Source organism: Syngnathoides biaculeatus, chromosome 14 (assembly GCF_019802595.1).
Source record: "Syngnathoides biaculeatus isolate LvHL_M chromosome 14, ASM1980259v1, whole genome shotgun sequence".
In the NCBI taxonomy this organism is placed as follows: Eukaryota; Metazoa; Chordata; class Actinopteri; order Syngnathiformes; family Syngnathidae; genus Syngnathoides; species Syngnathoides biaculeatus.
Genome location: NC_084653.1, coordinates 11,178,758 through 11,205,764, shown reverse-complemented (window position 1 = coordinate 11,205,764; position 27,007 = coordinate 11,178,758). Strand labels below are relative to the sequence as shown.

Sequence of the window (27,007 nt, the reverse complement as noted above, 5' to 3'; positions counted from 1 at the left end):
CATTGCTTTTTGGCTGAAGTCCATTTTACCAATGTCATGGGGAGATCTAGTTTCTCACTCAAACCGCTAAGCCCACAGGTGTCAAACTCAAGTCCCGGGGCCAAATCCAGCCCACCACATGATTTCAAGTGGCCCACGAAGGCAAATCTAGTGTGTCAACTTCTATAATTCTTATGAAAAGCTGACCTAAAATTTTAAATTGTCATTTAGTATCGTAAATGATACAGAGAAGTTGAGAAGTTTTCATTTGAATGTACTCATAGATGGCTGACCCAGAAAGCAGTTTTTCATCCATCCATTCATCCGTTTTTCATATTGCTTGTCCACGTGAGCTAGGATAGTCCTCCGAGCGAGATTCTGTTTACAACCTAGACTAGCACCCAGTTGATTGCAGATTTTTTCTTTTTTTTATGTAGAAGTATCTTTTCCTGCACAAATGACTCCTATATCATGTAAATCTACCGTTTATTATCATTTTATATACTAGGAGAGCAGTACAACAAGAGTTACTGATGGTGTAGAGGTACACACGCCTGACTTTGCTGAGCGAAGCTTGGGATTGATTCCCAATCAGTGTTGGTGTACCCTGTGAGGTACTGGTAACCAATTCAGGGTGTAGTCAGCCTTTCACCTATTGTTAGCAGGGATAGGCTCTGGGACTCCCGCATCACTTGTGAGGATAAGCGCCTTGGAAAATGAAATGGAGGTGGGGGGAATGACAGAGTTGATCTTATGTGAAATCGTCTTAAAACGGGTTTACTAATAAAGCTTTAAGACATTGAGCGGCTTCCCTAAGAATGCATGTATTTTTTTCAAATCTGTCAAAGTATGGAAATCAGAGGCTATGAAAGAAATCATTGCTTGCTATTAGGTGTAATATTGCAATGCGTTTGAGAAACAACACTGTAAGAGAGCAGCTCATACATCTCATCAATAACAGAGTAGCACTCGAGTCTATTGGCTTTTTACCGTTCTAAGAACAATTATGATGGCTAAAGATTTATTATTATTATCATGGCCCAGACTTTCTAAGAATGTGCAAACTAGGCGCAAGACTAATTAAGCAGACCAAATAGCAATGACGGCATGCCCCGACTGCCACAGCCAAGTAAGAGCTTGAAAAATGGCTCCTCTGCAATTCAATTAATCAGTTGTATTTTGCTTAATTTTGTTTGACGTTGGCAGAGGAAAATGTCCTCTGGGAATGTGTGTCCTTTGACCATTAATGCTTTGGTAATTCTTTCATCGGTAAGGCTCATGATTGAAACAATCAGAGTGTGTGTGCGTTCATTGATTGCAGTTTCTCTCCTTTTTAGTCAGTGGATACAAGCGGCAACATATATCATGACTTTGCCTTTCATATATCTATGTATGGCAGTGGTGGTGGTGGTGGTGGGGGGGGGTTGTGTGTGTGTGTGTGTTTTTTTTTAATCAAGATTGTGAGTATATTTGATGATCGCAAAGCCCTCACAGCCACAAACGGAACCTGATTAACCTTTCCGTCCATGTAAACGTCACCACTGTGGTTCCCCGCCTTCCTGACGCATTGTTCCAGACCGCGATGTTGATCTCTGCTACAGTGATGAATTAAGGATAGTGCAGTAATTGCTAAACACTGTGGACACTCTGGCGACATTTTTTTAGCTCTGCCACCCAGGTTTTTGTTTGCGTCGCTGGCTTTCACCTAAAATAGTGGGTCTCTTTGCTCTACCTTAACTTTGTTTTCTCTGAGACAGATTAGATCTGCCACCCCATTACAGATTCATTTTCCTAATTTTTCATGTCTGCGCTGTGCCCCATCTGCACAGGCCTGATAATTGTGGGGACCAGCCCTGGTGATTAACATCAGCAGAATTAATTACGCCCGCCATTAAGGCTCCAGGTTGCACACAATGATCAAGAGAAATTAACTTTCTCCCAGCCTCCTAAATCATCTCACCTTCAAGTGGAGTGATGGGAAAAAGACAGGAGCGGGAATTCCGGACCCAACTTCTTTAACCGAAAAAGAAGCACCCCAACCACACTACTCTGAGGCTGATGGCGATCAATTACATTGCCTTATGTGGTGGGATGACTGAGAGGTGTCCAGGGCCTGATGACTAATGGACTTGGGCCGAAACCACCCTGCAGCAGGGACAGGACTGTTTTTCTAGCCAGGGAACACCGGCCAGATGCTGAGGGGCTCAGTTCACCTGTTTGAAACACACACACACATGCACATGGTTAGATTCCTGCACACCACATTTGACTGGGTACAGTGTTGAGAAGCAGTCATTTGAATGTACTCATAGATGGTTGACCCAGAAAAGTAGTTTTTCATCCATCCATTCATCGGTTTTTCATATTGCTTGTTCACGTGAACTGGATAGTCCTCCGAGCAAGATTCTGTTTACAACCTCGACTAGCACCCAGTTGATTGCAGATTTTTTCTTTTTTTTTGTAGTACCTTTTTCTGCACAAATCACTCCTACATCATATAAATCTACCATTTATTATCATTTTATATACCAGGAGAGCAGTACAACAAACAGTAAACAGAGGAGACTCACGCAGAGCTGCTGTCAACCACAGCTCATACACGGACACTCACAAGCAGACTCGCTGACGATAGGTGCCACATCACCAGTCCACACCTTGTGTCAACACATAACACACACATATTCAAATATGTTTATAATGTGTTTAGAAAATTTGTTTTAATGCTAGTGGGAGTAAGAAAAGCAACTCCTTAAAAATCTGCAATGTAACGGGCACGAATGATGAATTACTATATAGATGGGGGATGCTGTTTTTTATTCCAAAACATTAATATTTTATCAGAAAATTGCATAAATGGGAATTTACTCAGCCTTCACAGAAATGTTTATACCATAAAATACCATTATTGAGAGTTCTTGTCGCCCAGCCTTCACCAAAATATTAAATATAAATAATTGTGCTATTCTTTGGAGCAAAGCTTGCATGTTTTTAAGCAAGAAAAATATGCCTGTTTTGGAAAATATAAATATAAAAACATAAAAAAGAAGAAGGTAAAAAAATGACCTGGTTTTATGAAGTTTAATTAAGCTGAAAGTCATGCACACACCAGACGAGATTTACTTGCTGTGACTTTAAATGGCGCGGCCTTCATGGAGACTGCCCTGTAGCTTTTGAGCTCTCCTTCACTTTCTCCCCTTGACCTTTGCCGTCTCAACTGAGGAGAGTTTTCCTACCCAGCGAGAGCACAGTGGACACTGTTCCACACGTTCTAAGATTCCTTAATCACACACTTGCATGTTTCCTTTTATTTGAAAGCCATACTGGCAGGGATAAGTGGTTCTGATAATGAATGGCTGAAAACTAATACGTATACTTGAGCCACAGAGTGAATGTCGATTATGTTGTGGGACAGAACGCATAAGTGAATCTTTTGCAAGGTTGTCAGCAAGTATAATTCATGAACCCAAGCTATGTTTGTCAGAAAAATGTGTATATAAAGCAGTTTGCTAGTGATCCGAGTATCCATTAAGCCAGTGGTTTTCAAACTGAAGGACGAACCCCCTGATGGGGGCACCATTAACACTTTACATGATTGTTACACCCGTCAGATGAAGCTAATTTTACTACCGAGCAGGTTAAAGACACCACCAAAAGAGGGCTGTTGAAAAAAATGCAATACAGGTGAAGCTGGACATTGAAAATGAACATTAAGGGGCTGTTTCGCAGTTGTGTCAATGATTGGGAAAAAATCTGTAGCACAAAGCAAGCCCACACCAGCCACCGTATTGACTGCCGGAATTGAAGATGTTTACGTTTTCACAGAAAAAATATAGTTTAGGTTTCTGTTTATTATTAGTGGCTTGGTAAATTAAAAAAAAAACGTTCGGGAACCACTGCGCGAAACTCGATTTTTTCAATTTACTGTTGCTCTGGAGAGGATGAAGTTCACAAGTAATTTAAGTCGGTGCTCGCAAGTCAATCCCCAAAAGTCATAAGTCGGGGCTCTTGTAAGTTTGTGTACCACTATCTTTTTTTCTATAACACAACTTATTGGACTATGAAATGGTCTTCGCCTCTTTTCAGAATGTAGTGCTTTTGTTCTAAAGGTAATATGGCTAATGCCCCCGTGGCAGAAAGACCAGGAGTAATGTCAGGAGGAGATAAGCAAATTGCATTTGCATCATATTGACTTGGCAAGGTTAAGTAGTGTGTTAAGTAGCGTGCGAGGGGGCGGGGAGGCCAAAATTCTCCAATCTTCTCGTTCCCCCTTTTGGTGACTATTGAGAAGCATGCAGAAGAGCAAAGAGAAGAGAAGTGTCTTTACTGTGTAGCTCCATCTTAAAAAGAAAAAAATGTGTGGCAAGCATGCAGGGAAGACAGGAGACGCCTGTTTGCGTGGGAAGGTTTTGGCTCTCTGCTCTCGTTTAGACTGATTTGATTTAGCTCTGCAGGATCTAATTAAACTGAGACCCAAAACCTCTTTGGAGTTTCACCAGCCATATTGTGGATGTCAGCCTTTGAAAAATCGCCTGGAGCGATCAAGCCGGTGTACTGCACTGTATTTGTATGTGTATTTGTATGTACGTATGTGTACACGTGTGGTACTGATGATAACATATTGACCAGATGTGCGAGGCTAATTCTGATATAAGGCTGCTGCAATATGGCTGTTTTTCTTTATTTTGTCATGCAGATTTAATATTTCATAAAGAGGAGTGTTTCATTTCCAAAATAATATAAAAGATCATGTAAACTAGAGCACAAAATTTCACTAAATTAATAGCATTGGTAATTACTATTGTTGTCATAGTGAATGCTCTTTAACTGAAGTTATCATGCTTAAATCTTATTGTAATTTATTCTAAAATGTACTGTCTGTTATTTATTAGGACGTCATATATTTATTTACTTGTTTTGCCAAATTGGGGGGAAAAAATTTGGTGCTTCTACGTTATACTTGTTTTTTATTTCTAATAGAAATCCAGTGAGCAGGCAAAAATGTTTTTAGAACAAAGTGATCAAAGTATACTGTATGTAGAGGTATTACAATACAGTACTCCAATTGTAAAGTCTCAACAAAGTCTCCTACTCAGCTATAGATTCGGCCCGGAAAATATTTTTAGGTATGGGACGTTTTTCATCTGCGTTAACAAAATGAAAACAAATTCTCCAATGTTGATTGCCACATGCCCCCTGCCCCTCCTCCTGCCTTCCTTTAATGTGCTTTTTTGTGCTGTGCTTGAGACCCTAGGATGGAATGCAGTCAGCATGTTTTGGCAAAACGCAAAGGAGGTGCAGTATAATGTGCTCTTATCTTCACTCCAACACTGACCATTTCATCAGGTTAAAAGACTGTACAGCAATTACAGACAGAAAAACAAAGACAGTTATTTGCGTTTACAACCATTTTTCCACCATAACTTTTGTGTAACACCATTTTAGACGCTCTGACAGGCCACTGAACACACATATTAAAGCACGATGACGTGCATCATTAATACAGCTCATCATAAGGCAGGATGGGTGGGAGGGAGCCTTGGGCTTTGCTTCCATGTGGCCAAGTAAATTTCAAGGCTCTTTGTATGGTGAGTCAACATACAAGTATAATACTTCAGTTTTATTTTGGCTTACAACTTACAGGTTTTTCATTTTATGAGCTGTCACTTGTTGATATTGTTTTGGTTTTTTTTTGCACGGGCAAGGTGAGTCTCAGTCTCCAGTGTTGTTTATTAAACAAGATAGGTCAAACACACAAATACAAAATGTGACAAATTCCTAATCCTAACCCACCTTAATTCAACCCTAACTCACCGTATTCCTAAACCTTAGCCGATCCTAAACTTCTTAAAACCAACCATGGTTGTAAACCTAATCATAACAAACTTATATTTATTTTTTGGGACAAATGTGATTCACATTTGGGATACATAGTCATTTCATTACATTTTTTTCCCCTGCCTGTCCCTTGAAGCAGGAGTCAATCATATTCCTGTGGGGTGTGTCCCGCCTGGAACACATGTGGGATGCCTAACAACACTTTGCTACGCCACAGCCCTTAAAACCTTTTCACCTTTTATATAAAATATATATGTTTTTCTATACATGTTCTTTTATGTTTTTTATAGAATGCAATGCTGAAAAATATGCAACAAAAAAATTCAATACATTTTAATGGTGAAATTTGATTTAATATATAATTACATTGAGATAGCTTAGTCGTGCAACAAATTAGACACGTAAGTGAAGGTACCACTGTGATCCAATCAATATGATGTAATTGTTTTAAAACTTTTTTGTTGTTTTGCAGATGTTTTTTTTTAAATCACTTCCAGTTGATTTAGTCTTGTGTTTTTGCATGGTCTGAGTGAGACAGTCCAGAGAGTGTCATGGAGTGACATTTACTGCCCTTTCTGTGGGGAAACAGTTAAGCAGAGCACAGCATCTACAAAGTAGTCCCCTTTGACACCAGCACTCTACAAATCAAGGCTGAGAGGACAGGCCAGAAAGAAAGAGAAAGAGAAGGGCAGTGACACAGAGGTGCTTTACACTTTCAACCTGGCCTGGGACATCTGCGATATGTCTGGATGCTTCCCCCCCACCCCACACTTTCATCACACCACATTACAGAGTCTGATCAGCGCATGCTCCTTTAAAGTCAATGTTTGTGATCCACCTTCTGTGCGGGTCGCCTCCCGCCACACAGTGGGAGGTATCAGCCTGAACGGAAATTCGTCACCCCAGTTTCACTTATTAGGTAATGCTTCCTGTATTAGAGCGATAGCAGGCACATTTGCAGCTGTGTGTAAACCATAGGGCTCTGCTCATTAAATAAAGGATGCCATCACTCCACGCCACCACCGCATGCTATATGTCACGCGTATCCTCTACCACCCACCCTCTCAAATCCTCAACATCATTTAAATCTGTCATTGCCACCCCAAACCAGGGGGTTCCACGTTCAGCCTCTCTAGCAATCGTCACACTCGCATTTGTGCATGTGGTGGGCACATATGGAGGGTGATGCACAGGTGTGTGTGTGTGTGTGTGTGTGTGTGTGTGTGTGTGTGTGTGTGTGTGTGTGTTGTGTGTGTGTGTGTGTGTGTGTGTGTGTGTGTGTGTGTGTGTGGTGTGTGTGTGTGTGTGGTGTGTGTGTGTGTGTGTGTGTGTGTGTGTGGATAGATGTGGGGGCCCGTCCACATGGGGAAAGGTGCAGGCGTGACGCTCATTACAGAACCAAATGTGTACACGGGCCAGATAAGCAAAGCAGGACAAGATAAGGACGGGACGGCGCATGCCTGCAAGAAAGTTCACTCAGATATTGAGATGCCTCCACAAGATGAAAGTGCACCCAGTCACAAGTCAAAAAGTGAGCTGAACAAATTTTTCAGACCATCACTTTGAGGTTTTTTTTTTTTCTCAGAGACTGTTGAACATTATGACAGATTAACGTCAGCTCCAGTTTGGTAAGAGAAGGTGTGATGAAATTCCTCATTCCTGTGGGAATTGGCAGTACGCTCAGCATTCACTGAAAATTTAAATGGTCCCCTAATGGCATTACATGATGGTGGAGCTCTTTTTCAGTCAACGAGCCACATATTAAGATTTCCAGCAGGTATATTATCGTGAATTCATCTTTTCATAGCCAAATTGGAGCAGGACCTAAGCATGTTCAACAACTTCTATGAATGTCTGTGTTAAAAAATGCAAGAAAATAATTAAGTGCTACAGCTAGCAATTGTTTTTACAATTGAGTTTTATTCCTATTATCCATTAATTAATCGAGTAGGTAACCAAAACAATTTTTTGCATTATTAAACACAGTTTTATGTGTGTATGAGGTGCAGCTTTTATTTTCACACATTTGGGGTAGGCATCCTCAAGGTGCACCCCGACTCCTGCCCGATGATAGCTGGGATAGGCTCTGGCATTCGCTCCACCCTTGTGAGGATAAGTGGTTCAGAAAATGAATGGATGAACACTAAAAGGTGGGGCCTGCCCCGATGAGTGCTTCAACAAATAAGATTGTAGAGTTGGCTGGCACTTAAGTGGTTAAACTATTAACCAGCTTCTTGTTAAGTAACCTGGTGTGAGTTAGGGCCTTCGGCTGCTCATTTTTGTTTTCTCACCATTTGTTCAATTGAGTGTTTGAAAGTAAACCACAGGTTGTGTCTACTTTGGGATGGGTGACTTTATCAAATAAACCAACATTAATAAGTATGTTGACGGCATGGTGGATCAGCTGGTAAAGCATTGGCCTCACAGTTCTGAGGTCTCGGGTTCAATCCCGGACCTGCCTGTGTGGAGTTTGCATGTTCTCCCCGTGCTTGCACACGGCGGTTTCCCTACCACATTTCAAAAACATGCAACATTAATTGGACACTGTAAATTGCCCCTAGGTGTGATTGTGAGTGTGGCTGTTTGTCTCTATGTGCCCTGCGATTGGCTGGCAACCAGTTCAGGGTGTACCCCGCCTCCTGCCCGTTGACAGGTGAGATAGGCTCCAGCACTCTGTGTGACCCTAGTGAGGATAAGCGGTGAAGAAAATGGATGGATGGATAATCAATATGTTACTGTGGGTCGTGGTACACACTGAACTTTATGCATATGAATGAAAGCCATTTATTGTCATCATACGACTTCAATATATTATGTACAGTTCAAATCTTGGACTTTGCATACTGGTGTGTTACCTATGACAGAAAAACAATATAATTTTGATTTGGGGTGGTTACCAATCTGTTAATTTAAGGCAGCAGTGTCGTAAACCTAACATTGGGTGGTGATCTATTACATTTTGTTAAGCATTTGTTAAGCAATGTATATACAGGCAGTGTGTCTTGTATATGACCAAACCCCACACATTCTAATTAAAACTGCTTATGCTTGAGGCTCCCTCTGAAGTTGCATCTCTGCATTACACGTTGATCTTTTTTTCAAAGCTTTCCCATACATTGACTCTTGTTGCTAATATTTTGCTTGTTTAACTACACGAAAGGGCAAAGTGAGGTTGTTACCATACAACTCAATGTGAATCAATGCAACAGTTTGATTGAGGATCACCAATTATACATCCATTGATGCACGATTACTTCAAGGACATAAATAAAGGCTGCTTTTTTTAGGCTACAATTTCCACATCAGAAATCCATCACACTCACAAAATGTACAATTTAGCATTACACTATGTTCTTCTTTCATGTTTATTGAATACACATTTATTCCTAATATATTTCATGTTACTGTGTTTGCATGGATTGCAAATATCACAAAACACAATGTTTCGTCTTAAATTGAAAGGAAAATAATTGACGGTAATAATATCTCTACTACATTGTCTGTGTTAAAAGCCCATTGATGTTATGCCTGGGTCCACTTGTAAAATAACCCCTGCTGGTACTGGCGATTATACAACATTAGTCACTGACTCGAGACCATGCATGCTCTATGCTAATTCTTCCTTAAATGGAGTATCAACTGATCCAGAATAATACAGATGTAATAATAATATCTTGATATTTATATATCCATCCATCCATCCATTTTCTTAGCCTATTGTCTTCACAATGGTGCTGGAGCCTATCCCAACTGTCAACGGGCAGGAGGCGGGGTACACCCTGAACTGGTTGCCAGTCAATCGCAGGGCACATCGAGACAGACAACAGTCGCACTCACAATCAGACGTAGGAGCAATTTAGAGTGTCCAATTAATGTTGCATGTTTTTAGGATGTGGGAGGAAATCAGAGTGCCAGGAGAAAACCCACGCAGGCATGGGGAGAACATGCAAACTCCACACAGGGAGGGTCGGGATTGAGCCTGCATATTGCCAAAAATGATTCCAAAGTAGTGTGATGACAACAAGATCAATGTTTAGGAGTGTCTATCACAAAGTCCTGATCTGAATACCATCAAAAGTTTGTGGGCAGATCTGAAAATGCATTTGAGTAAGACTACCGACAAACCTGAATTAGTTACAGCAGTTCTGTCAAAAGGAATGGGCCAGGATTCCAGCAGAATACTGTCTGAAAGTTGTGGAAGGTTACCCAAAACATTTGACCCAGGTCATGCAGTGCAGAGGAAATGCTACTCAAAAGTAAGGAAGTCTATGTCAACCTTTGACCTCAAAGAAATAATATAACATTTTTTAAGAAATTCTCTCATTATTTTGACATTCAACAAAATTAAATAATTTTGGTGATCCTGACTGAGAACAATCAGGAGAGGCTTAGTCAGATTTGACTTCAGACACAGTTGTGAGGACCCGGGTTTAATCCCGGCCCCGTCTGTGTGGAGTTTGTATAGTCTCCCCGTGCCTGCATTTCTTACCACATCCCAAAAACATGCAACATGAATTGGACACTCTAAATTTCTCCTACGTGTGATTGTGAGTGCGACTGTTGTCTATCGCCATGTGCCCTGCGATCGGCTGGTAACCAGTTAAGGGTGTACCCCGCCTCCTGGTACACCCTGAACTGGTTGTCCAGCAATTGCAGGGCAGATAGGAATAAACAAGAATTCTGACTCACAATCACACCGACGGACAATTTAGAGTCTCCAATTATTGCCTGTTTAGATGTACGTGGCACAATTGCTCGTTATCTTGCATTTTTGGGTAGGAATGATAGTGCAGTGTGTTAGTGGTGGTGGATTAAGTCGGTCCAGGCCCAGGTAGACAATTCAGGCCTGCCTCTTATTTGTAGTGTTTTCTTGATTGAAACGCATCCAAGTGGCACCAGCCATTATAATGTCTGCAAGAATTTGTCCGTCGTTTCCTCCTCTGCACATCACCGACGTGATCATTGTGCCTGATAGGAAAGATGAATGTATGTTATTGTTTCCGGGAAGACAGTGTGTTTCAATCTGGTTCTCTTTGCTCTAATCCCAGGTAGAGCTCTTTAAGTGCTGAATCAGTTAGCGCCCCTTCGATCCATCACGCAGGCTTTGTAGTGGGTAGGTCCTCCCCGACCCCCCTCTCGAGACGAATGAAACACCTGCCCAATGCTGCTCGGGACTTCATCATCCCGCCATCCCTTTGTCTCATTCAGCCAGGGATCTCAACATCGAGGCAGCGGAAAACTGAAAGCAGCACTTTTGTGCTCATGTGTTGTCTGTACACAAAAATTTGTGGCAGGAAAAGACTCTCCCCACCTTCTCCCACGTCTGTCCCCTCTACCCCGTTTTCCTCACCCAGAAAGGGAGGACCTTGACGCCCACAATAGCCTTGGAGTTACACGTCACAATAAATGCGTGACACTGAGAAAGAGAGAGAGAGAGAGAGAGAGAGAGAGAGAGAGAGAGAGAGAGAGAGAGAGAGAAAGAGAGAGATGACATTGGGTAAAACAGGAAACCCTTCCGTCAAATCTTCCTTTTATTGCGGAACACAATGAGGTAATACTTCATGGGTTTTAATTGTTGTTTTTTGGGGGGCAGGAGGGTTTGTTTTGGTAAAATTGATTAGACAAAAATCACATCACTTCAGTCATTTCTGTATCACTATATGGAGGGGTCATCCTTTTGCTAAAGAGAAAAACCATTGCATTTTGATACAGATGAAGAAGCACTTTTGGTAACCGTTTAGCTTTGGGCATGGTCTGCCAACACATTCTATATTTAATCAAATAAATAATGATATCATTCACACTGAAATAGACACATGGGGTAGAATCTTTTTCAAGGCATGATGATAGGTCAAAAAATAAAACCATGATATTTTGGTTCAAATTGTCTAGGGAAAAATTGTAAACCATTTTGTAGACAAAGACAACACAAACAAAGAATAACCGGCGACCCAATTGAATAAAAACATGCATGCAGGCAGATGGTTCAAATTAATTTGATGATTCCAACAACTTTGTGCCTATTTCTCCTTGGATGAGGTCATATACACAAACATGAACATGCAGTTATCATCTGCCTTATGCAACTGCCCAACAAAACTACTTTGTGCTTCTTCACATCAAACATGAACAAGTACTCAGATTTAAACAAAGATAATGAAATGTGAAATTTTGTAAAAGTGTTTTGTTTTCCCCCACTTCTTTTTAGTTAAGGTATTCACTTTGGCAAAAAGCTTTGGGAAAATTGGATGGACAAAATGTTGCATAATTCTCTACATGGATACAATTACATTAATTGATATTTCGAAAATCTGGGATCGATTGGGGGCTGGTCCAGGGTGCACCCCTCTTCTCACCCAAAGGTAGCACGGGTAGGCTGCAGCTCAGACGTGAGCGCCAGAGGAAATGGACGGACGGACGGACGGACGGATGGCTCTTGCGAAAACTCACTTCTATTATTCCCAGTGGGCATGCAAGTGCGTGATCTCAGCTGACACTGAAATGAAAAGGGAAGGTAGTTGTGTGATGGTCACATGACTTTGGATGTACACTGACAACAGCGTACTGGTCATTATTACTGGACATGTGAGCGCGGTGAGTGTGTACATTTGTTTTCCTGCAGGCAGTCAATTAGCGGCACCGTGTCCCCGCTGTAAATAAAGGTTATTACAGCGCACTATCTGCGCCTCATCAATAGGCTGATGCATCGGTGCTGTTTTCTCTTGTCCGTTTTGCACTAAAACAAAGCAAGACGTGTAAGGCCATTCTGGTGGTTTAATCACTTCCCTGGATTCAGTTTATAATTCACAGTGCGAACACTCACAACGCAAATACACTAAATACCGCCACTGGATGTTTTATTTTGAAATGTAATTGAGAAAGCAGACAATCGTCTGTCAATACACATGAAAAATAGATACATTCTTGACCTCTGGCTCATTTCAAAGAGATTTCCCCCGACTTACCCGACATCCTCAATGATGTCAAGCCCTCCTTCATGTGTCACCTTTAAAATAATCCGTCGATATTAACATACCAAGTCGGTGCATCAATATCTGTAGATTTATGAGTGATTCTTAAGGGAAGCCAAAAAATGAACGAGTTTTCCAAATCCAAAGATTCAATTATCAACTGTCCAGAAATAAGTCAAATAAATCTGAAGTATGTATGGAGTAAGCAAATGTGTTTTCTTTTTTTTTTTAATTAAATGGCAATGATGCTCAAAATCACACAATGTCATCCTGTATAAAAATAGAGCGCTAAAATAAATTTGTCTTCATTTAGTATTCATACTAATAGACAATAATCACCTCAAATTATCTGTATTTCAATAAGATGTGTAAAAATTCACCAAGTTTAATGTTAAGGTTTAGTTTATTGATAGTTGGATGTATTTTTTTTTCTTTGTTCAGGGTGAAGAATGGCATATACTAGCAATGAAAAGACATTTTGCTCATTGGGAACAGCATAGATACAAATATAATAAATCTCCAGTGTCTGGAAGCAGATTTGGACATGGCACAAAGAAATTCCCAATTCTTTGTGAAATCCATTATAAAAGCTATACTCAAAAATGTTGAAAATTCAATGAAGGCATCTTTTATTTATCAACCCTGCGTGCCTTGGTCATGTAGAGCATGCTATCTTATTTAATATTTAGCTATCTATGGTGTGTTTGTGATTTTATTATACTAATTCAAAACAACTTGGTTTTGCCCTGCGATGCTGTAAATCTCAACAACACCTGAGGCATCTCATTTATTTTATGCATTCTTTGTCGAATGCAAATATGAGCATAGTTTCACAAACAAAACAAAAAAGAAAACGCAACGCTTTACCACTCTCCTGTAAATATAATGCTGATTCTATTTATATTTACTGTGATTTATACCCAGTTTCCTCTATGCGAGTGAGCAGGAAACAGATGCAAGGAATTGTTCTTCCCCTGAATTCCTCCGGGAGCGATTGTAGTCAACGCCGATGTGTGAGACCGGCTTTGTACTTGCATGTGAAAAGGTGTAGACAGTATCTAAATGGACTGCTTGGTTTCCCTCTTCTGGGTGTCCATTTCCTCACCGTTTCCATGTGCGTATGTCCGTCTGGCCAAAGCACAGGTTATCGGCTGCAGGTTCTCTCCCTGATGTGCATGCGGAGCCAAGTCCATACCTCATCAGGACAAGGTCAACAACATACAAGACCAGAACAATACAAACAGAAAGAAGTATTTGTTCAACTTTAAAAGTGGATGTTTTTAATGAGACTTGCAGTTCATCAAGTAGTTTGCTCCTGAAAAGAATGTGTTCCCTAGCATGATGTGGTGACGGAGGAAAAAAAACAAAGTAATTTAATTCAAATTTGAGATGATTGTCAGACATTCATCACTGGGGCAAAAATGACCAGTTCATGCAGAGTAAACCTGTTCAGCAGCTGTCCTGTGATGAGGGCAAAAGATTTGGCTTTTCGTGGACCATGCTGACATCTAGTGGCAATTAGCTGAAAAGCTTGTTAGTGTTTTCTATTGTTTTGTTGTTGTTTTTTCTATCTATCATGCTGTCCAGTATTTGTATGGGAAGAGTGTGCATTTTTACTTGTAACAGCTATTTTTAATGTATTTTTTATATGTGTATATATATATATACTTGTTTTGAAATGTATGATTTTGAATGCAGTAATATTTTTAGGTGACACTTTACTATAGGGCACAGAGCTAAGGCAGCAATGCAATGGAAGCGTTCAACGCAGCACACTTCAACGGCGCATGCGTCAGGGATTCTCTGTGTAGTGGTACGCGTGCGTCCTCTAGTGGTATGCAAAAGAATCATTGCCTAAGCACACATCCTTCGTGCTTAAAAGTCTGAACATTTTTTAGGTCAAAATTTGTTTTTCCAGTTTTATGAGACATGCAATTTAATGGAAGAATTTTATCCGATTTACTGCATTGTACAGCAGAAAATCATTCAGGTTTATCTGGTAGGTCAGTTTTATCAAACTAGTGGCTAAATTATTAAACCATTTGTTACATAAGAGATGCCCATCCCACAACATAAATCATTATGTACTGATTTCATAGCCCAACTATTTGGTATCAGCTATTGGGGTGTTTTTTGTTTTCGTTTTTTGTTTGTTTGTTTGTTTGTTGTTTGTTTGTTTGTTTGTTTGTTTGTTCAAGAACAATGGATTGCAGGTACACCCATTATTGAGTTGTAAAAAGTTCAGCCTTCTGCAATTCTGTATGTCATTTTCTTTTCTGGTTCCTGCTTTTTCATTCACCTGAGACTGGGACCTACTATGAACTATTTCACGTTATTAAGTCAAACTACAAAATACTTTGACAGGATAAACAGTGTGGCATGGTGGACAACTGCTGAGCACATCTGTCTGACAAAATTGTGAGTTCAAAAATGTTGGGTTTAGGCCTTCTAGAGTGGAGTTCGGATTTCCTCCCCATGCATTTGTGGGGTTTGGGGTATACATACAATCCCAACACAACACACAAGGTCACCCCCATAATCCAGCCCATCTGGTTTACAGTAAGCACAGACTGGGTCTGTCACTAAGTTTTAACCCACCAATTGTAAGGGTGTAGTAGTTACTTACATCATTTCATTACACACATGCTCACTCATCTGAAGATTTACTGCATACGTTATTTTGCTGAAGTGTTGCTGCACAGCCACTGCTCACCAGATATACAGCTCACCATAACTTGGAGGTGTAAGATGGCTATAAAGCATTATTAATTATTTAATATGGCTTTTAAGTGCAGCCTTTTAGTCCACGCAAGGATGTCATCGCCTCCGCCAGCGTGTGAGTCAATGGATTGTTTTATTACACAACACATCATGAGCAAGAAATGAATTGTTAAAACATTTTAATGATAGCTATGAAATGTTGCCTCTTATTCTTTATATATATATATATATATATATATATATATATATATATATATATATATATATATTTAAAGAAAATGAGTTGTCCATTACTATTAGATCTCGGACCAATGTTGCTATGAGAAATAGCTCTAAATGACATATAACACAACAGGCACCTGATATATAGCTCCATTTAGGAAGGGAGCATCCTTCAAAAAGCACCCCACAAAATTACAAATGGGGGCATTCCATTCAGACATTTATCAGGCTTGTTGCAATCCATGGTGATGATCGTAAGTTTATAAGTTTTATTGTCAGGATGAAAAACTAACATACCTGCCCTGTTAGTTTATGACGGCTATACACCAGCACTAATACATCAGATTTATTTATACAGAATGACACAAGCACTAAAGCAAGTACATTCATCAAACCCACCTACTGTACTCAAATACTCGGTAAATTGAAAGGCAAGGAGGCAAAATCCACCATTTACAACAAAAACATACTCATATGGCACTTTTTCAAAGGCAATGATAACAAATGGTAAATATGTGACATAACGTTTAAAAGGCAAGTTTGACAATTCAGAATTAATCTAATTTACATTCCTCAATTTGTATTACTTGCTCCAAAAATGAATCAACAATCATTTCATCAGAATAGACGCAATTAAAATGAATCTACGATTAAAGTCATCCTCCAGTTCGAACTTGCGGGCTTGTGTTTGGGAAACCTCCTATCTTTCAAATCCAAGCAATAGTTCCTGTAACACAGGTCAAAACACAAGGTGTGTCTGCCTTTTTACTGATTATAAATACTTAGCATTAACAGTGTCAGAACAGCATTAGCCTTTTATATTGGGGTTATATTTTCCTCAGACAGCACAATAAAGTTAATCACAAGTATTGTTTGAGCCATAAAGCAGCCATATATTCAGATGTGTTGCTTAGGCTCAAGCATCTGGCTAATAGATCATATAAATCCAATAGTGCTTCTCAAAATAGATAACTTGGGGAGCAAATAGTATCCTATATGTCATGTTTACACCATTACAAATAAGAGCTTTAAAAAAATTCCATTTCACCTAATCACAACATTGCTAAGGGTACCATAAATAAATAGGGCATGGACTCTGAAATTATCTCTGCTGTAAGTTTTTTCTATGATGGCGACTTTGCAGGCGGCACAGGGGACAACTCATTACACCACAGGTAGGTAGCAAAGTTGAGGCCCGGGGGCCAAACCCAGACCGCCACATGATTTTATGTGGCCCGCGAAGGCAAATCATGAGTGTCAACGTCCACGATGCTTATGAAAATCTCTACCAAATTTCAAATGGTCATATCATAAATGATTATGTCAAGCCATTATAAGCACTTTTGTGTTACCAAGCATGAACTGTGGTTGAAAAACTCATTCCCCTCAACTTCTCATTCCACAACTAGTTCATAAATTTTGTGTGTAAATATGATGCGGCAATCAAAGGTGATTTTATGGTTTCATTTTCATAACGACCCTCTGACAGAAAGTGTAACTACCATGTCGCTTGTGACAAAAATGAGTTTGACACCCCTGGGTTAGAGCATCTACCTCTCAATTCTGAGGTCTGGGGTTCAAATCCTGGCCCCAGCCGTGTGGAGCTTGTCCTCCCCTGTGCCTGTGTGGGCTCCAGCATGCCTGCGACCCTTGTGAAGACAACTGGCTAAGAAAAAAAAAAGAAAATTTGGTTACTTTGCACAGTGAGCAGGTGGTGAGCACTGTTCTGAGTTTAGGATTTTGAACACAAGCTAGGCCCGTACACATGAAGAGAACTGTCCAGGATTTTTCCCCTTCCTTACTAAGGATGCCAAACATCAGACAATCTTATCTATTATAAGATTACCATTAGCTCTGATGTGTGTCGAGTAAATTTACCCCTGTTATAATACAGTATTGTCCAAAATGGGTCAGCCCCAACAATCTTACATCTTGAACATGTTCAATATTTATGACCAAAAACGTTGGTGTGTGGGGAAAGGAGGCTCATGAGGTTTTTATGATATGAAACAAAATGTAATCAATCAAGAACCGCCCTAACTTAGGAACAAAGTAATGAGTGTAAATAAAAATAAACATCTTATCCAATATTTGTTTGCGTTTGGGATTTTATTTTTGGTTGGGGCAGGGGGTGGGGGGTGGATAAAAGTGGGTTCCTCAGATGGGAAGAATGGCCATGTCTTTTTGAGGCAAAATCGCACTGGCGCCGCATCTGGCAGCCATCAGAAACACTCTTGTAACCTCGGTGTGGAAGTATTTTTTTTTTTTTTTTGTCTTCGGTTTTGTTAGATCATGTGTGGTCACGCAACATTTCTTTCTGCATCTAAGGATTTGCTTGTCGATTGGTGGTGGAACAGAATGTGTTTGGTGGTGTTTGTGTAGTGAAATTACTTGACTGACCACACTACACACAATGGAAACAAAACTGTCGATGCCTGATTTTTTTTAATCTTTATATGTGTTATCTTTAATAGATTAAAAAATAATAATATTTCAAAAATCTTCATTTGTGTACCAAGCCTAAGCCCTATATGGAAAAGAGAAAAAAAACTTAGTACCCTTAAAAAATCCATCCAAGTAGAGCATACAAAGCCAACACAAGAAGGCCAGATGAGATTTGAACCCTGAACCTCATCACTGTGGGCCAGATGTGGTAATCACTAATGCATCATGATGCCAAGTAATGTATCATCATTATTTGTTACATTATGTATCAATGAATTCGTTTTTTTTAAACATAATTTTGTTGTTACTGTTGGGTGGGTCAAAGTATGAATGAACATATTTAGGAAAGGAAGCAAGGAACAGGGAGGGGAGGGTGGAAAGAAAGCTGGAACAAGGATACATGAAAAAAATGAGGGGGTGGATAAGGACAGTATGAAAGGAAGCATGGAACAAGGATGATGCAACAAACATGTATGAATGAAAGTGACAGAGGAAGGAATAGTGAAGGATGAGAGAAAGGATGACAAAAGGAAGGAAGGTCAGAAAGAAAGGGAGGAGGGAAGACAGAGAAGTGAAGGTTGAATGGAAGAGTGAAATGATAAAAGGAAAATTGAAGGGAAGAAACAAAAATGGAGGGAGAGGGGAAAATTAAGATACACCAATTATTAAACTAAGGATGTAAGAAAGAATGGATTAAGGCAGGATGGTCTGAATTAGGAAAGAAATAATGAAGTATCGCTTCCACTTTTATGGTATCCACCAAGTCCCACAAACCTGTAGGGATTTGCGAGTTTGGAACCTACACGTGTTCACAAATCGAGGAAGATATGACCAAAGATTAGAAAAAGTTAACAGCAAATGGATTTCTTAAAAATGAGTGTGGAGTACAGACGTCCGGATCTTATCTAAGTATCGGCCGCACACGAGACGTGTGTCTTCTGGCTGGATAGCCAAAGAAGAAGACAAAAGCTGCCCAGTAACACGAGGTTTTTATATGTATGGGTTCATGGTAGAAGTGGCTGCCCCCCCCCCGTCCCGGGGTGGGATGGTAACTTTCCGCTCCTTATCTGGTGTCGTTCGTCTCCACGGCAACGCCTGGGAAGGGAATATGGCACCAACCGGTTTTCTGCGTACAAAGATCAAGGACAACCACCGGCTCCACAACACATCCTTGTCTGATTAGCAAATGGGCAACACTTTATCTGTTGATTAAATGTATACGGTCATATTTAAGCAAATAATGAAAGTGCAATAAAAGTAAAATAGTCTTCAAACACTACTTCAAATTCAAACACGAACCCCGGTTAGGATGGCATTTTGAAAACTTACTTTGTATTTCCGAACTTGGACTGCGTCTCATGAATGTAACTGTGATTGATAAATGTAATATCACGTAAAATGAAAACTACTTGAAGGTTTTACGCCATCGTGGCCCACTCTGTAATATTGAACGCGTTATAATACTTTTTTTTGGGCGGGGGGAAGGCAAATCTTTTTTCAGGTATATTTTCTGTTCAACCACTAGATGACGCAAATTGTTTACTATTTAGCCCAAATAAAACACGAAACATGCTGTTCCCAAAACCTTTCGTTTCAGGTGTGAAAATAGTTTAATCTAATACTAGTATTACACAAGTCTTATGTTGTTTTTTGGCTTCGTGACCACGAACAATCCAGAACACTCTACTGACGTAGGCGGATGAGCAGGGTCACGTGATCAGCTCCGTCTCATGACTAAAGAGCACATCAAAATGGAGGTTCGATTCCTTGAATTTTTTTTTTGCATCCCCGTTAATTAATCGCGTCGCTTGCATGTCGGGTCTTTGGCGTCATCAAAGCACTTTGACACGATTGACTGAGCCGACGTCGTGTCTTTTATCTTTGTTCTCCGTTGCTCGTGTTTTCAAAGCTCGCGCTGAGGTTTGAATTAGCTTGTGAGCTAGCGCTAGCATGTCGCAGTGAGGGTTCTTCGATTGTATAAATAACCGTTTTAAACTTGCACCGTTTGAGAGGTTAGCGACGAAATTGGATTTGTTACGTTGTGAATGTTGTAATTAATTAAGACAGGTCTTGTGCTGCTTGTTTTAAATAGGACAGACCTCGTAGCTTCTAAATATCAATGCTCTGCAATTAATAGTGTGTCCAAAGAAGGCACTGCGGCCATTTGTAGATTAACTTTTTTGTTTTGGTGCAGGTACAGCGGATAACTGCAAATAATTTCAGTCGAGTACAAAGTGGCTTCAATAGCAGTATTGGACAGATACCGAAGGAAGGCAGAAAAATAGTTTAAACCACAGGAAGAATGCAAATTTAAAAAGGGAATATGAAGGAAGGAAGGAAAGAAGAAAAAAGCAGGTCTAAGGTGGAAGGAAGGGAGGTAAGGAAGGCAGAAAAGCAGGTTTAAGTGCAGGAAGAAAGGGTTTAAAGATACTTGATTAAAGGGGGAAGGAAGGGAAAGATGCCATGGGAAAAAAGCAGGTCAAGAGGAAGGAAGGTAGGTTTCGGCAAAAGATCGAAAAATATACCCAAAAAGACACCAAAGAAAGGAATACGGTCAGGAAGGAAAGGTGCCCAGGAACGAAAATGTAATTATGGAATTGGACACAAAGTGTATTTGTACCTACTCTTTGCCCACCATATGTGTTGATTAGTTTGAAATCGATACAGCCCACAAACAAAATTTGAAAACTTGTATTGTTGATTATAGACAACATAAGAGAATGTCAGTGTTGAGAGCTAGGTAATGAATAAATATCTTTTTCATAATATTCCCATTTACAGTAAAATGTTAAATTAATTACATAATTTTCAATCAGTCTCCGTCGTGCATTGTGTGAACTGAATATTTTGGTGTAGAATGTGTTTTTCATTGCCACCATGTGCTGAATGTGCAGGACCATGACTGTAAAGAACCAGAGCAGCTCAGGAAGCTCTTTATTGGTGGCCTGAGCTTCGAAACCACAGAGGAGAGTTTACGGGCTCATTTCGAGCAATGGGGATCACTGACAGACTGTGTGGTATGTTTTTAAGTTGTTGCCACGTGGAACAAATGTAATCACCTTCATAGGGGGAAAAAATATTGTGATTTGTATCATTACTATCTATTGACAGTTTGGAATTGTATTTTATGACACAATAATTTTGTGTTTTAGGTGATGAGGGACCCGGGCACCAAGCGGTCAAGAGGTTTTGGCTTTGTGACCTACTCTTCCATGGTGGAGGTTGACGACGCCATGAAAGCAAGGCCTCATAAAGTAGACGGCCGAGTTGTTGAGCCCAAGAGGGCCGTGTCCCGAGAGGTACCCAAACTTAATGACAGGAGCACATGTGACGTGTGGTTGTACCTCACTGTGATCGTGTTAATTGCTCTTGCTTCAGGACTCCAATAAACCAGGGGCTCACCTGACAGTGAAGAAGATCTTTGTTGGTGGAATTAAGGAGGATACTGAAGAGTACCACATCCGAGACTATTTCAAGAAATACGGAAAGATTGAAAGCATCGACATCATGGAGGAACGGTCCACTGGCAAGAAAAGAGGCTTCTGCTTCGTCACCTTCGACGATCATGACACCGTTGACAAAATTGTCGGTATGTACTTGCTTGCCCGTTAGACCTTTTCAGGAATGTCGTTAGTATGGCCAGTTTTTCAATTCTCCGTTTTGCCTTGCAGCTCAAAAATACCACACAATCAACTCACACAATTGCGAAGTCAGAAAAGCACTCTCGAAGCAAGAAATGAACGTGATGTCTAACAGCAGGGGTAACCACACATTCCATGAGATCATTTCTACCTACATAATGATTTGCATAATTGTATGTTGACTTTAAGTGTACCACTGTATCCATTTCAGGAAGGAGTGGAGGCTCTAGTAACTTCATGAGTAGAAGTAATAATTTTGGAAGTGGTGGTGGCGGCAGCTACAGTCGTGGTGCGTAGTCTTTGAGATAACATAATTTTACTGCATTGACACGAATAGAGGTGCATAAAATAGACACCTCTGGGGAAAAAAAGGTTATAATTATTGAGAGGCCACAAAATGGCAGCAAGTCACTACGCATATATAAATGGAGCTCTGCAACTCATTTGTACATAGTTGCATGGTACCAAAACACTACATTAATTGCTTTGGCCTGAGACAATAAACAGCAAATGAGTTTTTCGGCAAACAGAGGATAGGATCCCAAAAATTGATGGAATTTGTACATTTTTTAATGCCAGACTGCAAATATGTAAGGATGCACTATAGTGGAAATTGTCATTTACATCGTAACATGTTGATTAACTTTATAGGAAATATTTAAAGTAACATTGTAGTGTTTTTATTTGAGTATAAGTTTAGTTAGTTTACCATATTGCCCAAGAAATATCCAGTGATTGCAAGTCTAACAATTAGAATCACTATTTTGATTCCAGTTACTATTGTATCATTGTTCCCCAATCCAAAATGCCATAATAGTATGAATTTGTTATTGCTCCTTCAATGCATGAAAATTAGCTAGCCACTGTTTTATTGTTGTTGTTTTTTATGACAAATGCTGACACTATTTTTCTTCCTAGATAACTACGGGGGAGGACGAGGTGGTTATGATGATTATGATGGTACGTAGTTGTTTAAAGTTTACTGGGCTGGGCAGGCAAGAACTATAATTTTGTTTGGCATTTGTATAGGTCCTGGTGGAAATTACGGTGGTGGAGGAGGAGGCGGTTATGGAGGACGTAGCTATGGAGGCTATGGTAATCAAGGTGGTGGATTTGGTGGCAGCTGTGATGGTTACCGAGGTAATGGTGGAGGTAAATCCTTTGTCCTGGTGATCGTGAATGTATAGCAGCACTTCATTAGAACATGTTGATTTTTTTTTCCCTATCAGTGTCGTGCATGGCACAGGGATGAGAATTTTCCGCTGATTTCCGACTTTTTCAGACCAAAATGACCATTCTGGAGATAAGCGCAAATTTGTTGAGAAATATCGGGGGGGGGGGGGGTAATCTTGTGCCTGCCTCTTGGTGGTAGGCTCTGAGCTGCAAGTTGAGCTTAGTGGTAGCACAAGCACGACTATCATATGCCGTTCAAACATGCTCGGTAGTGTAAATATTTGCATTTTGCAACATAAACATAAAAACTTCTTTGCAGCAGATTACTCGATTGGACATCAAGTTATACAGTATAACGATCCAATCGTGTTAGTGGTTAATTGAGTTTCACCATTGCCACGTACATGTGTTCTCAGTTCTCAAAAATCGCAGTGTAACTTATTAGTTAGCCAAGTAATGGCGCATGGGACTTAGCGCGAACTGAGCGACGGTGTGTTCAAAGTTTTACGATGGCAAAAGTGTTAGAAAAAAAAGGATGAAGATCGAGCGAGGGTAATTGACAAGGATGCTGGAATCAAAAACAGTTTCAGACGGCATGGCTTGAAAAAAGTGAAACCGTGCAGATAGGACCGAAAACGGTATCAACATGTCTAACCGAACACATCCAAAAAGTGGGCATTCCTGGCAAAGTGCTGTGCACTGTGTGTTCCGATAGGAGCAAAAAATATCCAGGAGGAAACTCAAGCCCCCCAATAAACGTTTTCAGTGTTTTTCCAAATTGGTCATTCTCATCCCTGATGGCATCACACATTTAAAAAAAATAAAATAAAAATAAAAATCAGTTTGTGTCCTGTTTTAGACTGTTGAGTCCACTTAATGGTAACTTACCGTACAGTCTTGGTAACATTGTATTCTTACCAATGTTGACCTTTCATTTGGGGGGGGGGATTTCCTTCTGGCTGTAATTTGGTCTACTGAGGTGTGCGGATGTCATGCATTGTCACAGTTGGTAGTCCGATATATGTATCCTCCAAATTTGACTTACTTTACAGTATTGAATTGAGGTTCCACTGTACTTGGGTTTGAGATAATATTGGTAATGGAAGCTTCAGGTAAAGTGATTATCGCATGTATTTTCAGGTTACGGCGGGGGTGGAAACTACAATGATTGTGGCAACTATGGTAGCCATCAGTCCAACTATGGGCCCATGAAGGGAAACAGTTTTGGTGGCAGAAACTCAGGTGGACCATATGGAGGTGAGTTATCCTCTCCCGTGCAAAAAATCAGTCAGTATTTAGAACTTAAGTCGACTATTTCTTTTTCAGGTGGCTACAGCTCCAGCGGCGGCAGTAGCGGTTATGGCTCACGGCGCTATTAAACATTACATTGGTAAGTTGCAATTGACTCTCACAGCGACCCTTATAGCAGAGTACAGAGTCAGCCCATGCAAGTGCAGAATAACTGTTTGTTCTATCCTGTATTCATTCAACAGGCTTCAGTTCTTAGCAGGAGAGGCGAGGCGATGAGCAAAAGGAAATGTCAGGAAAGCTGCAGGTTACTTTGAGGCATTAGAGGAGCACACGAGTCAGACTGTTTGTGGAAGAAGGACTGTACATTCAAATCAAGACATGAGCGCATCGCATTGATACATTATGATAGATATTTGCCTGCAAAGCCACTGTTCCCCTCTGTGCGTCTCAAGTGTGGGTGTTGTACCTTGTGGTGTCAGGGGTTGAGAGAGTTCACATTTCTTTTTGTAATCTAAAGCCCGTTGTTTATATCTTTTTTTTTATTTTATTGTTTAATGCCTTAGATTAACATGGTTTTTCTTTAGTGTAGTTGTAACAGTTCCTCTGATGATTCAAGTGTTTTTTTTATGTATGTGAACACAGTAAAACCCTCTCAAAGTGTCTGGATTAGATTTCAGGGAATTCTAGTTTGTTCAAAGCCCGAATAAAAATGGTGTAGTGAAGTGAGGTGTTGCCTGCCTGATGTATGCAATTATGGACATGGCAATGATGGGTAGCCTTAGGCCATCCACCGTAGCATTATAGGAGCCACGAGTGCCTGCAGCATCAATAGTGTGGAGGATTGCAGATGGCGGTCAGACAGCACGTCTTCAGCCAGCGCCAGCACAGTGGACCAGTCAGCATTGGGAAAGAGAGAGAGAGGGGAGGAGGAGGCGGCAGCAAGCACAACGCCAGCACGGAGGAGACTTGCAGAGTCCAGACTAGCTAAACCTTCCAGAAGCCAGCTAGCGAATGGACATGGGGGGGCACTCCTGTTGAGTCAGTTAACTCACTATGTACTATAGGTGTCAGACTTGAGAAGGCAGTATTTCACAAGAGCGAGCAGGTAAGAGTAACCACTTTGCTTGATTTGCAGATGTGGAAAGAGGCGGAAAATCTGTAAAGACGCGGTAACACGGAAGGGTCTGGATGGGTAAGACTTTTTTCCAAATATTATCCAAGCTGCTTTTTTCTTTGACAGGTAAATATTGGCAGACGCTCTCCGTTGTGTTCAATGGTCACCTTCATAATGAATTAATGGTTCACAATCACCAGTACTTTTCTTTTTTGTGTTGCTTTGAGTCTGTGTGGATAAAGTGACACGACACGCCCCCATTGTTGGTGCCAGCAGTTAGCCTGCCTGACAACTGCCCTTTCTTGGGTAAGGCAACATTGTACAAACAGAATAAAACAGAACATGTTTATGAAGAGTGGCTGCTATAGGAGGCAATACACGTAGCCATTACTCTTTGACAAACACAAGGTAACATCAATACATTACTTTAATGCAGTTGGGACATTGTTTGGAACCAGCATGTGTACAATTGGTGGAAAAATACTACAGACTCACTGTCAAGGCACCAAATTAGCATGGCTAACATCAATTCTTTCTGCTGATATAAAACAGAAAAGAGCAGGGAAGTACTCATGAGAAATGAATACTTCTGTTGTATTCCGTTTTCATTTTAACGAGGAATTTCTTCCTCAAAGCCCATGTAAATAGAGGCAGACCATTTTGACATAAAAGAAAATTTGACTTTAGTAGCTTAACCTTGTAACTAAAAGATGACTACGCAAGTAGTTTCTCTTCAGAAGAACAAAAAGCTGTGGTTGTAGGGTGAGGCTTCAAGGGAATGTTGCAGTAATGGAAACTTCAAAGCTAATTGCTTGTCGTCAGTACACAAGCAGTTATTTGATGGCCCCATCCTATTCAGTCTTGCGTAGCCAGGCTGTTTTTTAATTTTTTTATTCATAGTATCAGAGACCCACCCGGCCCAAGTTAGTGTGCCTTTAATTTTTAAATTACTGGGTCTTTTAAATAAATGGCTGTAATCCATCAATGGTCTGTTGTATAAAATGTGTATGAATATATTACACGGGGTAGAAAGTTAAGACTCCCGTGACCCTTGTGAGGATAAGCAGCTCAGAAAATGGATGGATGGTTGGTTAAGATCACTATGCAACATGTCTGCTTTTAAGGTATAACAGACATATGTATGATTTGGACTGCAATAAAGGTATTTGAATTTATGTATTTTTTTTGTGTGTAAAGTTGTTGGGGAATTTCCTAAAGTAAATTTGTCGTTTTTTATTTTTTTATTTTTTTTTACTTTACTACATGTGTCACTTGCATTTGTTACACACATACCCACACACACCCGGTATGTGGACTTGACAGTTCAAGGTAGTGTTTGTGTATAAAAAGTGCATTGTAGGCAAATACTGATTGTGTTGAGAACGCGGGCCCAGTTGGATAATTGTGTCATACATCAACAATTGTGGCCTTTGTTGTGCAACACAAATGCATCAGGTGTGACTTAAGCAATGTGAGATCTCCGTATTAAAAGATTTAGGTTACTGTACAAACAACTGCTGTAAATGAACGGGAGCTGCGTGAGGAAATTGTTTAAAAGATGGTAAACATAGTGGTATCTGAATCTAGTTCTATTTATATGCAGCTTTATGAGGTTGCCAAGTCCAGAAGTAATTTAATCATAAGTTATGTAATTC

At 40.3% G+C, this 27,007-nt stretch overlaps 1 protein-coding gene and 1 long non-coding RNA gene across 12 annotated transcripts; one reads left to right on the top strand and one right to left on the bottom strand.

Annotated features, from left to right (window-relative positions):
* Positions 1–11,377: 11,377 nt before the first annotated feature.
* LOC133511799 (uncharacterized) lies at positions 11,378–19,642 on the bottom strand. Of its 4 annotated transcripts, none has more exons than XR_009798038.1 (4): positions 19,503–19,642; positions 17,283–19,299; positions 13,891–13,980; positions 11,378–12,310 (listed from the first exon to the last, which is right to left on the bottom strand). It is a non-coding gene; the product is annotated as an uncharacterized LOC133511799 (long non-coding RNA). The 4 variants fall into 4 exon arrangements; XR_009798037.1 differs by having other exon boundaries at positions 17,283–17,394; positions 19,503–19,641; XR_009798039.1 differs by lacking the exons at positions 11,378–12,310; positions 13,891–13,980 and adding an exon at positions 15,798–16,455.
* Positions 19,643–19,802: 160 nt separating this feature from the next.
* Positions 19,803–26,611, top strand: hnrnpa3 (heterogeneous nuclear ribonucleoprotein A3). Of its 8 annotated transcripts, XM_061840736.1 has the most exons (12): positions 20,032–20,185; positions 20,368–20,550; positions 21,068–21,190; positions 21,326–21,472; positions 21,552–21,762; positions 21,845–21,934; positions 22,026–22,103; positions 22,733–22,774; positions 22,844–22,966; positions 24,128–24,244; positions 24,314–24,377; positions 24,481–24,964. In XM_061840736.1, the coding sequence occupies exons 2-11, from the start codon at positions 20,497–20,499 to the stop codon at positions 24,364–24,366; spliced, it is 1,038 nt and encodes a 345-aa protein (XP_061696720.1). In that variant the 5' UTR covers positions 20,032–20,185; positions 20,368–20,496; the 3' UTR covers positions 24,367–24,377; positions 24,481–24,964. The 8 variants fall into 8 exon arrangements, with proteins under 8 accessions (XP_061696724.1, XP_061696722.1, XP_061696721.1 ...); XM_061840740.1 differs by lacking the exons at positions 20,032–20,185; positions 20,368–20,550 and adding an exon at positions 19,803–19,930; XM_061840738.1 differs by having other exon boundaries at positions 20,019–20,550; positions 22,844–22,954.
* The last annotated feature ends 396 nt before the right edge of the window (positions 26,612–27,007 follow it).